Raw genomic sequence first — 15,185 nt, 5'->3', positions numbered from 1 at the left:
AAGACCAGCTTTTCTCGGTCTATCATCTCAGTCAGTCTTCCCAGATCTTCTGTCTTTTGATCCAGTTCTGCTTTTAGTTTTAAGAGATCTGTCTTTCCCAACAAAATCTCTGGTTTCAGTTGATTTTCCATGTCTTGTCTCTGGGTGACAACTCCTGACCACACACTCTTCAGTTCTTCTCTTTCTGTCTCGAGCATCTCAGTGTAACACATCAAGTTGGCTTTATGTACATCCAGAGCCGCATGCTTTTCCTCTAGAATACTGACCAGTTTCACTATGTCTTCCTTGTTTTGTTCCAATCTGATGATTTTGTTGTTCATGTCTTGACTCCTCCTGTCGTCGAGCTCTTGAAGTCTTATTCTCAGACATTCAATCAGTTTCATTTTATCCATGTGTTTGTTTTCTCTCATTTTCAAATCAGACCATTGTCCTTCCATCCGTTCCTTTTCAATCAAAAGCATTCCTCTCTCTTTTGCTATGTCAGCCTTCATCTGAATAAAGTCTTCTTTCTCTTCACTGATGGTGTTCATGGCGGCTTCAACCTCACGATACTTTTTGTTGAGATCCATCCTCAGAACCCCCAGCTCTTCCCTCTCTACCAATACACTGTTCTTCTGGGTTTGTAGTTCTTGAATTTGTCTCCTGATGTCATCATCCTTCACTTCTTGCTCTTTTTTCTTCACAGCAATAACGTCCATCACATTCTGAAGTATGTTTCTTTGTGCGTGAACCTGAAGAGCCAGATCTTTGATGGTGCTGTTCTCTCTGTTTATGTCTTCAAACAGGTTGTCTGCATGTTTTATCTTCTTTTCTAACTGAGTCTTTGTCATTTCCAAGTTTTCCCTTTCATCTTTCAAATAACCTTCACCCTGTTGTAATAGGTCACTTTGTTTCTGGATGTCAGACCTCATCAGCTCCAAGTCCACTTTATAATTGTTCATCATCTCATTCATTCTTTCCAGATCTTCTCTTTCATCATTCATCTCTGTCTTCAGTTTGTCAAGATGTAGTTTTTCAGTCCAAAACTTTTCCTTCCTTAGATTTTCAAAGTCCTCTTTCTGGACGATTATGTCTGACAGTATTTTTATCAGACCCTCCTTGTCCCTGCCCAGCAGCTCAGTGTAACAATCCATGTTTTCTTTCAGTCCTTCAAGTTCAGTGAACCTTTCTTCCAGTGCAGTGTACAGTAGTAGTACAGCTCCATTGTTTTGTTGTAAACTTTCCATTTTCACTTTGATTTCATCACAAATTTTTTCATACAGCTGTTGAAGTTTTACCTTCACAGTTTCTATGACTCTCATTTTACTTATGACTTCATGTTCTCTAATTATCAGCTCAGACCTTTCTTTTTCCAGTTTGCCCTTTTCATTCAAAAACATTGCTCTCTCTCTGACAATGTCAGTCTTTATCTGACTGAGGTGTTCTCTCTCTCCACTGATGCTGTTCATAGTAACTTCAGCTTCTTCTTTTGTCTTGTTGATATTCTTCCTCCAAACTTCCAGTTCTTGTGTTTCTGTTAGCACACTCTTCTCTCTGGTTTCTAGTTCTTGTTTCAGTCTTCTAATGGCGTCATCGTGGAGCTCTTGTTCTTTCTCTTTTAACGTGACCCTGTCAATGACATTTTCAAGTTTATTTCTTTGGGTCTGAAGCTGAAGGCTCAGATCTTTGATGTTGGTTTTCTCTCTGTTTATCTCATCAAACAGACTGTTGACATGTTCTTTCTTCTTTTGTAGTTCAGTCTTTGTGATTTTCAACTTTTCTTTTTCTTCTTTCATATCTTCTTTAGCTTGTTGTAACAGGTCACACTGTTTCTGGTTTTCTGATCTCATCAGAGCCAAGACCAGCTTTTCTCGGTCTATCATCTCAGTCAGTCTTCCCAGATCTTCTGTCTTTTGATCCAGTTCTGCTTTTAGTTTTAAGAGATCTGTCTTTCCCAACAAAATCTCTGGTTTCAGTTGATTTTCCATGTCTTGTCTCTGGGTGACAACTCCTGACCACACACTCTTCAGTTCTTCTCTTTCTGTCTCGAGCATCTCAGTGTAACACATCAAGTTGGCTTTATGTACATCCAGAGCCGCATGCTTTTCCTCTAGAATACTGACCAGTTTCACTATGTCTTCCTTGTTTTGTTCCAATCTGATGATTTTGTTGTTCATGTCTTGACTCCTCCTGCCGTCGAGCTCTTGAAGTCTTATTCTCAGACATTCAATCAGTTTCATTTTATCCATGTGTTTGTTTTCTCTCATTTTCAAATCAGACCATTGTCCTTCCATCCGTTCCTTTTCAATCAAAAGCATTTCTCTCTCTTTTGCTATGTCAGCCTTCATCTGAATAAAGTCTTCTTTCTCTTCACTGATGGTGTTCATGGCGGCTTCAACCTCACGATACTTTTTGTTGAGATCCATCCTCAGAACCCCCAGCTCTTCCCTCTCTACCAATACACTGTTCTTCTGGGTTTGTAGTTCTTGAATTTGTCTCCTGATGTCATCATCCTTCACGTCTTGCTCTTTTTTCTTCACAGCAATAACGTCCATCACATTCTGAAGTATGTTTCTTTGTGCGTGAACCTGAAGAGCCAGAACTTTGATGGTGCTGTTCTCTCTGTTTATGTCTTCAAACAGGTTGTCTGCATGTTTTATCTTCTTTTCTAACTGAGTCTTTGTCATTTCCAAGTTTTCCCTTTCATCTTTCAAATAACCTTCACCCTGTTGTAATAGGTCACTTTGTTTCTGGATGTCAGACCTCATCAGCTCCAAGTCCACTTTATAATTGTTCATCATCTCATTCATTCTTTCCAGATCTTCTCTTTCATCATTCATCTCTGTCTTCAGTTTGTCAAGATGTAGTTTTTCAGTCCAAAACTTTTCCTTCCTTAGATTTTCAAAGTCCTCTTTCTGGACGATTATGTCTGACAGTATTTTTATCAGACCCTCCTTGTCCCTGCCCAGCAGCTCAGTGTAACAATCCATGTTTTCTTTCAGTCCTTCAAGTTCAGTGAACCTTTCTTCCAGTGCAGTGTACAGTAGTAGTACAGCTCCATTGTTTTGTTGTAAACTTTCCATTTTCACTTTGATTTCATCACTAATTCTTTCATACAGCTGTTGAAGTTTTACCTTCACAGTTTCTATGACTCTCATTTTACTTATGACTTCATGTTCTCTAATTATCAGCTCAGACCTTTCTTTTTCCAGTTTGTCCTTTTCATTCAAAAACATTGCTCTCTCTCTGACAATGTCAGTCTTTATCTGACTGAGGTGTTCTCTCTCTCCACTGATGCTGTTCATAGTAACTTCAGCTTCTTCTTTTGTCTTGTTGATATTCTTCCTCCAAACTTCCAGTTCTTGTGTTTCTGTTAGCACACTCTTCTCTCTGGTTTCTAGTTCTTGTTTCAGTCTTCTAATGGCGTCATCGTGGAGCTCTTGTTCTTTCTCTTTTAACGTGACCCTGTCAATGACATTTTCAAGTTTATTTCTTTGGGTCTGAAGCTGAAGGCTCAGATCTTTGATGTTGGTTTTCTCTCTGTTTATCTCATCAAACAGACTGTTGACATGTTCTTTCTTCTTTTGTAGTTCAGTCTTTGTGATTTTCAACTTTTCTTTTTCTTCTTTCATATCTTCTTTAGCTTGTTGTAACAGGTCACACTGTTTCTGGTTTTCTGATCTCATCAGAGCCAAGACCAGCTTTTCTCGGTCTATCATCTCAGTCAGTCTTCCCAGATCTTCTGTCTTTTGATCCAGTTCTGCTTTTAGTTTTAAGAGATCTGTCTTTCCCAACAAAATCTCTGGTTTCAGTTGATTTTCCATGTCTTGTCTCTGGGTGACAACTCCTGACCACACACTCTTCAGTTCTTCTCTTTCTGTCTCGAGCATCTCAGTGTAACACATCAAGTTGGCTTTATGTACATCCAGAGCCGCATGCTTTTCCTCTAGAATACTGACCAGTTTCACTATGTCTTCCTTGTTTTGTTCCAATCTGATGATTTTGTTGTTCATGTCTTGACTCCTCCTGTCGTCGAGCTCTTGAAGTCTTATTCTCAGACATTCAATCAGTTTCATTTTATCCATGTGTTTGTTTTCTCTCATTTTCAAATCAGACCATTGTCCTTCCATCCGTTCCTTTTCAATCAAAAGCATTCCTCTCTCTTTTGCTATGTCAGCCTTCATCTGAATAAAGTCTTCTTTCTCTTCACTGATGGTGTTCATGGCGGCTTCAACCTCACGATACTTTTTGTTGAGATCCATCCTCAGAACCCCCAGCTCTTCCCTCTCTACCAATACACTGTTCTTCTGGGTTTGTAGTTCTTGAATTTGTCTCCTGATGTCATCATCCTTCACTTCTTGCTCTTTTTTCTTCACAGCAATAACGTCCATCACATTCTGAAGTATGTTTCTTTGTGCGTGAACCTGAAGAGCCAGATCTTTGATGGTGCTGTTCTCTCTGTTTATGTCTTCAAACAGGTTGTCTGCATGTTTTATCTTCTTTTCTAACTGAGTCTTTGTCATTTCCAAGTTTTCCCTTTCATCTTTCAAATAACCTTCACCCTGTTGTAATAGGTCACTTTGTTTCTGGATGTCAGACCTCATCAGCTCCAAGTCCACTTTATAATTGTTCATCATCTCATTCATTCTTTCCAGATCTTCTCTTTCATCATTCATCTCTGTCTTCAGTTTGTCAAGATGTAGTTTTTCAGTCCAAAACTTTTCCTTCCTTAGATTTTCAAAGTCCTCTTTCTGGACGATTATGTCTGACAGTATTTTTATCAGACCCTCCTTGTCCCTGCCCAGCAGCTCAGTGTAACAATCCATGTTTTCTTTCAGTCCTTCAAGTTCAGTGAACCTTTCTTCCAGTGCAGTGTACAGTAGTAGTACAGCTCCATTGTTTTGTTGTAAACTTTCCATTTTCACTTTGATTTCATCACAAATTTTTTCATACAGCTGTTGAAGTTTTACCTTCACAGTTTCTATGACTCTCATTTTACTTATGACTTCATGTTCTCTAATTATCAGCTCAGACCTTTCTTTTTCCAGTTTGCCCTTTTCATTCAAAAACATTGCTCTCTCTCTGACAATGTCAGTCTTTATCTGACTGAGGTGTTCTCTCTCTCCACTGATGCTGTTCATAGTAACTTCAGCTTCTTCTTTTGTCTTGTTGATATTCTTCCTCCAAACTTCCAGTTCTTGTGTTTCTGTTAGCACACTCTTCTCTCTGGTTTCTAGTTCTTGTTTCAGTCTTCTAATGGCGTCATCGTGGAGCTCTTGTTCTTTCTCTTTTAACGTGACCCTGTCAATGACATTTTCAAGTTTATTTCTTTGGGTCTGAAGCTGAAGGCTCAGATCTTTGATGTTGGTTTTCTCTCTGTTTATCTCATCAAACAGACTGTTGACATGTTCTTTCTTCTTTTGTAGTTCAGTCTTTGTGATTTTCAACTTTTCTTTTTCTTCTTTCATATCTTCTTTAGCTTGTTGTAACAGGTCACACTGTTTCTGGTTTTCTGATCTCATCAGAGCCAAGACCAGCTTTTCTCGGTCTATCATCTCAGTCAGTCTTCCCAGATCTTCTGTCTTTTGATCCAGTTCTGCTTTTAGTTTTAAGAGATCTGTCTTTCCCAACAAAATCTCTGGTTTCAGTTGATTTTCCATGTCTTGTCTCTGGGTGACAACTCCTGACCACACACTCTTCAGTTCTTCTCTTTCTGTCTCGAGCATCTCAGTGTAACACATCAAGTTGGCTTTATGTACATCCAGAGCCGCATGCTTTTCCTCTAGAATACTGACCAGTTTCACTATGTCTTCCTTGTTTTGTTCCAATCTGATGATTTTGTTGTTCATGTCTTGACTCCTCCTGCCGTCGAGCTCTTGAAGTCTTATTCTCAGACATTCAATCAGTTTCATTTTATCCATGTGTTTGTTTTCTCTCATTTTCAAATCAGACCATTGTCCTTCCATCCGTTCCTTTTCAATCAAAAGCATTTCTCTCTCTTTTGCTATGTCAGCCTTCATCTGAATAAAGTCTTCTTTCTCTTCACTGATGGTGTTCATGGCGGCTTCAACCTCACGATACTTTTTGTTGAGATCCATCCTCAGAACCCCCAGCTCTTCCCTCTCTACCAATACACTGTTCTTCTGGGTTTGTAGTTCTTGAATTTGTCTCCTGATGTCATCATCCTTCACGTCTTGCTCTTTTTTCTTCACAGCAATAACGTCCATCACATTCTGAAGTATGTTTCTTTGTGCGTGAACCTGAAGAGCCAGAACTTTGATGGTGCTGTTCTCTCTGTTTATGTCTTCAAACAGGTTGTCTGCATGTTTTATCTTCTTTTCTAACTGAGTCTTTGTCATTTCCAAGTTTTCCCTTTCATCTTTCAAATAACCTTCACCCTGTTGTAATAGGTCACTTTGTTTCTGGATGTCAGACCTCATCAGCTCCAAGTCCACTTTATAATTGTTCATCATCTCATTCATTCTTTCCAGATCTTCTCTTTCATCATTCATCTCTGTCTTCAGTTTGTCAAGATGTAGTTTTTCAGTCCAAAACTTTTCCTTCCTTAGATTTTCAAAGTCCTCTTTCTGGACGATTATGTCTGACAGTATTTTTATCAGACCCTCCTTGTCCCTGCCCAGCAGCTCAGTGTAACAATCCATGTTTTCTTTCAGTCCTTCAAGTTCAGTGAACCTTTCTTCCAGTGCAGTGTACAGTAGTAGTACAGCTCCATTGTTTTGTTGTAAACTTTCCATTTTCACTTTGATTTCATCACTAATTCTTTCATACAGCTGTTGAAGTTTTACCTTCACAGTTTCTATGACTCTCATTTTACTTATGACTTCATGTTCTCTAATTATCAGCTCAGACCTTTCTTTTTCCAGTTTGTCCTTTTCATTCAAAAACATTGCTCTCTCTCTGACAATGTCAGTCTTTATCTGACTGAGGTGTTCTCTCTCTCCACTGATGCTGTTCATAGTAACTTCAGCTTCTTCTTTTGTCTTGTTGATATTCTTCCTCCAAACTTCCAGTTCTTGTGTTTCTGTTAGCACACTCTTCTCTCTGGTTTCTAGTTCTTGTTTCAGTCTTCTAATGGCGTCATCGTGGAGCTCTTGTTCTTTCTCTTTTAACGTGACCCTGTCAATGACATTTTCAAGTTTATTTCTTTGGGTCTGAAGCTGAAGGCTCAGATCTTTGATGTTGGTTTTCTCTCTGTTTATCTCATCAAACAGACTGTTGACATGTTCTTTCTTCTTTTGTAGTTCAGTCTTTGTGATTTTCAACTTTTCTTTTTCTTCTTTCATATCTTCTTTAGCTTGTTGTAACAGGTCACACTGTTTCTGGTTTTCTGATCTCATCAGAGCCAAGACCAGCTTTTCTCGGTCTATCATCTCAGTCAGTCTTCCCAGATCTTCTGTCTTTTGATCCAGTTCTGCTTTTAGTTTTAAGAGATCTGTCTTTCCCAACAAAATCTCTGGTTTCAGTTGATTTTCCATGTCTTGTCTCTGGGTGACAACTCCTGACCACACACTCTTCAGTTCTTCTCTTTCTGTCTCGAGCATCTCAGTGTAACACATCAAGTTGGCTTTATGTACATCCAGAGCCGCATGCTTTTCCTCTAGAATACTGACCAGTTTCACTATGTCTTCCTTGTTTTGTTCCAATCTGATGATTTTGTTGTTCATGTCTTGACTCCTCCTGTCGTCGAGCTCTTGAAGTCTTATTCTCAGACATTCAATCAGTTTCATTTTATCCATGTGTTTGTTTTCTCTCATTTTCAAATCAGACCATTGTCCTTCCATCCGTTCCTTTTCAATCAAAAGCATTCCTCTCTCTTTTGCTATGTCAGCCTTCATCTGAATAAAGTCTTCTTTCTCTTCACTGATGGTGTTCATGGCGGCTTCAACCTCACGATACTTTTTGTTGAGATCCATCCTCAGAACCCCCAGCTCTTCCCTCTCTACCAATACACTGTTCTTCTGGGTTTGTAGTTCTTGAATTTGTCTCCTGATGTCATCATCCTTCACTTCTTGCTCTTTTTTCTTCACAGCAATAACGTCCATCACATTCTGAAGTATGTTTCTTTGTGCGTGAACCTGAAGAGCCAGATCTTTGATGGTGCTGTTCTCTCTGTTTATGTCTTCAAACAGGTTGTCTGCATGTTTTATCTTCTTTTCTAACTGAGTCTTTGTCATTTCCAAGTTTTCCCTTTCATCTTTCAAATAACCTTCACCCTGTTGTAATAGGTCACTTTGTTTCTGGATGTCAGACCTCATCAGCTCCAAGTCCACTTTATAATTGTTCATCATCTCATTCATTCTTTCCAGATCTTCTCTTTCATCATTCATCTCTGTCTTCAGTTTGTCAAGATGTAGTTTTTCAGTCCAAAACTTTTCCTTCCTTAGATTTTCAAAGTCCTCTTTCTGGACGATTATGTCTGACAGTATTTTTATCAGACCCTCCTTGTCCCTGCCCAGCAGCTCAGTGTAACAACCCATGTTTTCTTTCAGTCCTTCAAGTTCAGTGAACCTTTCTTCCAGTGCAGTGTACAGTAGTAGTACAGCTCCATTGTTTTGTTGTAAACTTTCCATTTTCACTTTGATTTCATCACTAATTCTTTCATACAGCTGTTGAAGTTTTACCTTCACAGTTTCTATGACTCTCATTTTACTTATGACTTCATGTTCTCTAATTATCAGCTCAGACCTTTCTTTTTCCAGTTTGTCCTTTTCATTCAAAAACATTGCTCTCTCTCTGACAATGTCAGTCTTTATCTGACTGAGGTGTTCTCTCTCTCCACTGATGCTGTTCATAGTAACTTCAGCTTCTTCTTTTGTCTTGTTGATATTCTTCCTCCAAACTTCCAGTTCTTGTGTTTCTGTTAGCACACTCTTCTCTCTGGTTTCTAGTTCTTGTTTCAGTCTTCTAATGGCGTCATCGTGGAGCTCTTGTTCTTTCTCTTTTAACGTGACCCTGTCAATGACATTTTCAAGTTTATTTCTTTGGGTCTGAAGCTGAAGGCTCAGATCTTTGATGTTGGTTTTCTCTCTGTTTATCTCATCAAACAGACTGTTGACATGTTCTTTCTTCTTTTGTAGTTCAGTCTTTGTGATTTTCAACTTTTCTTTTTCTTCTTTCATATCTTCTTTAGCTTGTTGTAACAGGTCACACTGTTTCTGGTTTTCTGATCTCATCAGAGCCAAGACCAGCTTTTCTCGGTCTATCATCTCAGTCAGTCTTCCCAGATCTTCTGTCTTTTCATCCAGTTCTGCTTTTAGTTTTAAGAGATCTGTCTTTCCCAACAAAATCTCTGGTTTCAGTTGATTTTCCATGTCTTGTCTCTGGGTGACAACTCCTGACCACACACTCTTCAGTTCTTCTCTTTCTGTCTCGAGCATCTCAGTGTAACACATCAAGTTGGCTTTATGTACATCCAGAGCCGCATGCTTTTCCTCTAGAATACTGACCAGTTTCACTATGTCTTCCTTGTTTTGTTCCAATCTGATGATTTTGTTGTTCATGTCTTGACTCCTCCTGCCGTCGAGCTCTTGAAGTCTTATTCTCAGACATTCAATCAGTTTCATTTTATCCATGTGTTTGTTTTCTCTCATTTTCAAATCAGACCATTGTCCTTCCATCCGTTCCTTTTCAATCAAAAGCATTTCTCTCTCTTTTGCTATGTCAGCCTTCATCTGAATAAAGTCTTCTTTCTCTTCACTGATGGTGTTCATGGCGGCTTCAACCTCACGATACTTTTTGTTGAGATCCATCCTCAGAACCCCCAGCTCTTCCCTCTCTACCAATACACTGTTCTTCTGGGTTTGTAGTTCTTGAATTTGTCTCCTGATGTCATCATCCTTCACGTCTTGCTCTTTTTTCTTCACAGCAATAACGTCCATCACATTCTGAAGTATGTTTCTTTGTGCGTGAACCTGAAGAGCCAGAACTTTGATGGTGCTGTTCTCTCTGTTTATGTCTTCAAACAGGTTGTCTGCATGTTTTATCTTCTTTTCTAACTGAGTCTTTGTCATTTCCAAGTTTTCCCTTTCATCTTTCAAATAACCTTCACCCTGTTGTAATAGGTCACTTTGTTTCTGGATGTCAGACCTCATCAGCTCCAAGTCCACTTTATAATTGTTCATCATCTCATTCATTCTTTCCAGATCTTCTCTTTCATCATTCATCTCTGTCTTCAGTTTGTCAAGATGTAGTTTTTCAGTCCAAAACTTTTCCTTCCTTAGATTTTCAAAGTCCTCTTTCTGGACGATTATGTCTGACAGTATTTTTATCAGACCCTCCTTGTCCCTGCCCAGCAGCTCAGTGTAACAATCCATGTTTTCTTTCAGTCCTTCAAGTTCAGTGAACCTTTCTTCCAGTGCAGTGTACAGTAGTAGTACAGCTCCATTGTTTTGTTGTAAACTTTCCATTTTCACTTTGATTTCATCACTAATTCTTTCATACAGCTGTTGAAGTTTTACCTTCACAGTTTCTATGACTCTCATTTTACTTATGACTTCATGTTCTCTAATTATCAGCTCAGACCTTTCTTTTTCCAGTTTGTCCTTTTCATTCAAAAACATTGCTCTCTCTCTGACAATGTCAGTCTTTATCTGACTGAGGTGTTCTCTCTCTCCACTGATGCTGTTCATAGTAACTTCAGCTTCTTCTTTTGTCTTGTTGATATTCTTCCTCCAAACTTCCAGTTCTTGTGTTTCTGTTAGCACACTCTTCTCTCTGGTTTCTAGTTCTTGTTTCAGTCTTCTAATGGCGTCATCGTGGAGCTCTTGTTCTTTCTCTTTTAACGTGACCCTGTCAATGACATTTTCAAGTTTATTTCTTTGGGTCTGAAGCTGAAGGCTCAGATCTTTGATGTTGGTTTTCTCTCTGTTTATCTCATCAAACAGACTGTTGACATGTTCTTTCTTCTTTTGTAGTTCAGTCTTTGTGATTTTCAACTTTTCTTTTTCTTCTTTCATATCTTCTTTAGCTTGTTGTAACAGGTCACACTGTTTCTGGTTTTCTGATCTCATCAGAGCCAAGACCAGCTTTTCTCGGTCTATCATCTCAGTCAGTCTTCCCAGATCTTCTGTCTTTTGATCCAGTTCTGCTTTTAGTTTTAAGAGATCTGTCTTTCCCAACAAAATCTCTGGTTTCAGTTGATTTTCCATGTCTTGTCTCTGGGTGACAACTCCTGACCACACACTCTTCAGTTCTTCTCTTTCTGTCTCGAGCATCTCAGTGTAACACATCAAGTTGGCTTTATGTACATCCAGAGCCGCATGCTTTTCCTCTAGAATACTGACCAGTTTCACTATGTCTTCCTTGTTTTGTTCCAATCTGATGATTTTGTTGTTCATGTCTTGACTCCTCCTGTCGTCGAGCTCTTGAAGTCTTATTCTCAGACATTCAATCAGTTTCATTTTATCCATGTGTTTGTTTTCTCTCATTTTCAAATCAGACCATTGTCCTTCCATCCGTTCCTTTTCAATCAAAAGCATTCCTCTCTCTTTTGCTATGTCAGCCTTCATCTGAATAAAGTCTTCTTTCTCTTCACTGATGGTGTTCATGGCGGCTTCAACCTCACGATACTTTTTGTTGAGATCCATCCTCAGAACCCCCAGCTCTTCCCTCTCTACCAATACACTGTTCTTCTGGGTTTGTAGTTCTTGAATTTGTCTCCTGATGTCATCATCCTTCACTTCTTGCTCTTTTTTCTTCACAGCAATAACGTCCATCACATTCTGAAGTATGTTTCTTTGTGCGTGAACCTGAAGAGCCAGATCTTTGATGGTGCTGTTCTCTCTGTTTATGTCTTCAAACAGGTTGTCTGCATGTTTTATCTTCTTTTCTAACTGAGTCTTTGTCATTTCCAAGTTTTCCCTTTCATCTTTCAAATAACCTTCACCCTGTTGTAATAGGTCACTTTGTTTCTGGATGTCAGACCTCATCAGCTCCAAGTCCACTTTATAATTGTTCATCATCTCATTCATTCTTTCCAGATCTTCTCTTTCATCATTCATCTCTGTCTTCAGTTTGTCAAGATGTAGTTTTTCAGTCCAAAACTTTTCCTTCCTTAGATTTTCAAAGTCCTCTTTCTGGACGATTATGTCTGACAGTATTTTTATCAGACCCTCCTTGTCCCTGCCCAGCAGCTCAGTGTAACAATCCATGTTTTCTTTCAGTCCTTCAAGTTCAGTGAACCTTTCTTCCTTTAAAATGTTTTCCTTCTTAATGTCCATTTGAAGTGGTTTGTTCATGTTCAACACAAATGTTCTCTGCTGCTCATCTGAAGGTATTTCTTCTTTTATTTCACTTGTCATCTGCTCTTCTGTTTTTTGATTTTTACCACAATGGGCCTCCTCCTTTTTTTCCTTTGATTGGTCTGTCTGGGTTTGCACCATTTTCCTTTTGGTTTCTGGAATTTCTAATTCCTTTTCACTGTCAGTAATGTACAGCAGCCTCTTCATTTGTCTTTGAGTTTTGTCTTGTTTCTGTTGTTCAACTTTGAGGATTGACCTCTGCAATTTAAGAAACTTAGTTTCTATCAAGACAAACTCTTCTGATTTCTGTGCACCTTCCTCCTTGTCTTTTTCTATTGCTTTAATTTCTTCACTAAAATGAACTTCCACTTGCTCCAAATTTCTTTGCTTTTGCTGAATGCCCTTTAATAGACACATCATCATGTCCTTTTGTCTTTTTATCTCCTTCCTGGTAATTTCCACTTCCTCCTTTGCCTGGATAATGATTTCTGCCTGGACCTTGATTTGTTGATTTCCATTTTTTATTGCTTCATGCAAACCTTCACTGTCTTTCTTCATGTGTTTACACCTCTCCATACATATGTTAATTAGTTCCCAATGCCTTTGACTATTATTTTCAGCATTTGTGGTGCATGATGCCTTCAGCTGCTCTGCCACGCTTTTGCTATCATCCTTTCCTCTTTGCATCTTCATAATTTCTAGTTCATCTCTCTCTCTGATAATCCTCTCCAACTGCTGGTCAAGCTCTTTCTTCCTCCTCCGTACCTCCCTCTTGAGGATATCTTTTTCTTCTTTTACCTCTGCCCACATTTTTCTTACTTCCTGATCTTTTCGAATGCCTTTTCGTATCATTTGTTGATTTTCTCTTTTTGTGATGTCCAACTCAGTATTCAACACTTCCATCTCTCTTCGTTCTCTTTTAACATTCTGTAGTCCGACATCAAGGTCATATTTTTGTTTTTGCACATCATCCTTCATTTGGACAATTTGATTCATCTCTGCCTCCACTTGTACAGCCAGTTTTTTAAAGGCCAGCTTTATCTGAGATTTTACTTTGACCATGTTATCTCTTATGGTTCTGTTCTCACCCTGTAATGCTTTGAGCCCTTCTCTTTGTTTCATTAAGTGAACATTCACATTTTCCAGAATTCCCTTTACCTTATCCAAAAGAAGGTTAATCTTTTGTCTCATGGTTTGGGGGTCAATGACCTCTGATGCTTGATGTATCATTTCAGCTTTCTCCTTGTTGCTTCTCACCTGCTTCTCCACAGCAAGCTCTTCCTTCTGTTGTTGCAGTTTTATCCTCAGCACTTCCAATTCATCTCTCTCTCTCATGGTTTTCTCAAGTCTTTGGTCTAATTCTCTTCTTTTCTTACTTGTCTCTCTCCTCAGTAATTCCTTTTCTCTTTGCAGTTTATTCAACAAGTTTTCACTCTCCTCTTTTTTTCTCATGCTTTTTCTAAGCATCTGTTCACATTCTTTTTTCTTTATTTCCACTTCTGACTTCAGCAGCTCCATTTCTCGTATTTCTCTTTTGGCTATTTGCGCTCTGTCTTCAAGCTCCTGTGTCTGTCTTTTGATTGACTCCCTTAAACAGTTAATCTCATGTATTTCTATCTCACCTAATTCTACTTGAATCTGTAGTCTCTGCATCTCTTCTTCACTAATTGAATTTTGGAATTCTTCAGTTCCACTGTTTCTCTGATCCATACTGTTCATTGTCAGCGTTACGTCCGTCTCTGGTTTTTCCTTATCTGATTGGAGTCCTAAGATTTCCATTTCCTCCATTTCTTTTCGCATTCTTATCTTTGTCAGTTTGTCCCTTTCTGTGTTGGTTTCAGCACTGTTAAATTTCTTCTCAGTGTTTTCCAAGGCATATTCTCCATCAGTTTTCTGCTTGATTTTATTAATACATTTTTCAAGCTCAGCTCTCTGCTGGGATATTAAAAGATAACTGCTTTCCAGATTGTGTTTTGTGGCTTCAAACTTGTAGTTAAGGGCTTCTAACTTTCTCAGATTTACTTCAGTCTCCTTTATGTTAATCTTTATATCTTCATTTTTAATTCTGATATTAACAGTCGATTTCTCTACAGTGTTCTTTACTTTTACCATTTTCTTCATCTTCTCACTGATCACATCAGTCTGTTTCTGCATTTTTATTTTTAAAAGATCCAATTTCTCTCTCTCTCTCAAGGTTTTCTCTTGCAGCTGATCCAGTTCTCTCTTCTGTTTCTTTGCAGCAGTTTTCACTGATTTCATGTCACTCATTTCTTCTTTCAGATGTATTTCAGAACCTCCATCCTTCCCCCCATTATGTGTCAGTGGATCTGTTTTTGATTCCTGATTTTGTTTTTGCTTTTCAATATCCAGTATCATAAAGTCTGACTCATCCGTTGCTTCTTGTACACTTTTCCTGAATGTCATTGTTAATCCGATTTCTGGTCTCTGGCTCTGCGGTTCATATATATCCATAATGAGCCTTTCAATCTCTTGATTCTTTTTCTCCATGTTCTCCATAGCATTCTGTATTTGTTCTTTGATTCTCTCCTCTCTCTCCTTGAATTTGCACATCTGCCTCTCCACTTCTTCCATTTGTCTAACATTCATTAAGTATTCTGAAAACTCATCATCTGTTAATGTTTCTTCATGTTTTTCTGTCTGTATGAAAATGTCTAATGAAAAAAACTGTCCCTGTTTAATTTCTTCATTTTGATGCTGGTCTTCTAATGTAGGAGACTGTTGCAAAGACATGGTTCCTTGTGTAATTTCACCTGCATCTCTTTCTTCATCTGGTGAGATTTCCAGTGTTTGATCTTGAAGGGAATCTCCGTGACTTTTTTTATGGGGTTCTGGGAGTTTGGATGAATTTGTAGAAAAAGTCTTTTTGATTGCAGATTCTGCCAGTATCCATCTACTGACACAGGTTTTCAAGGAACTCAGCTTATC

At 38.6% G+C, this 15,185-nt stretch overlaps 1 protein-coding gene across 1 annotated transcript in view; it reads right to left on the bottom strand.

Annotated features, from left to right (window-relative positions):
- LOC109628490 (extracellular matrix-binding protein ebh) overlaps window positions 1-15,185 on the bottom strand; it is a 38,431-nt gene that overhangs the window by 18,403 nt on the left and 4,843 nt on the right. Inside the window, exon 5 of the mRNA XM_069510269.1 lies at window positions 1-15,185. This exon is cut by the window's left edge and continues 18,403 nt beyond it. Within this exon, the coding sequence (XP_069366370.1) occupies window positions 1-15,185 (15,185 nt within the window).

Source organism: Paralichthys olivaceus, chromosome 15, assembly GCF_024713975.1.
Source record: "Paralichthys olivaceus isolate ysfri-2021 chromosome 15, ASM2471397v2, whole genome shotgun sequence".
NCBI lineage: Eukaryota > Metazoa > Chordata > Actinopteri > Pleuronectiformes > Paralichthyidae > Paralichthys > Paralichthys olivaceus.
The sequence above is the reverse complement of the archived record's forward strand: the minus strand, read 5'-3'. Positions and strand labels throughout refer to the sequence as shown.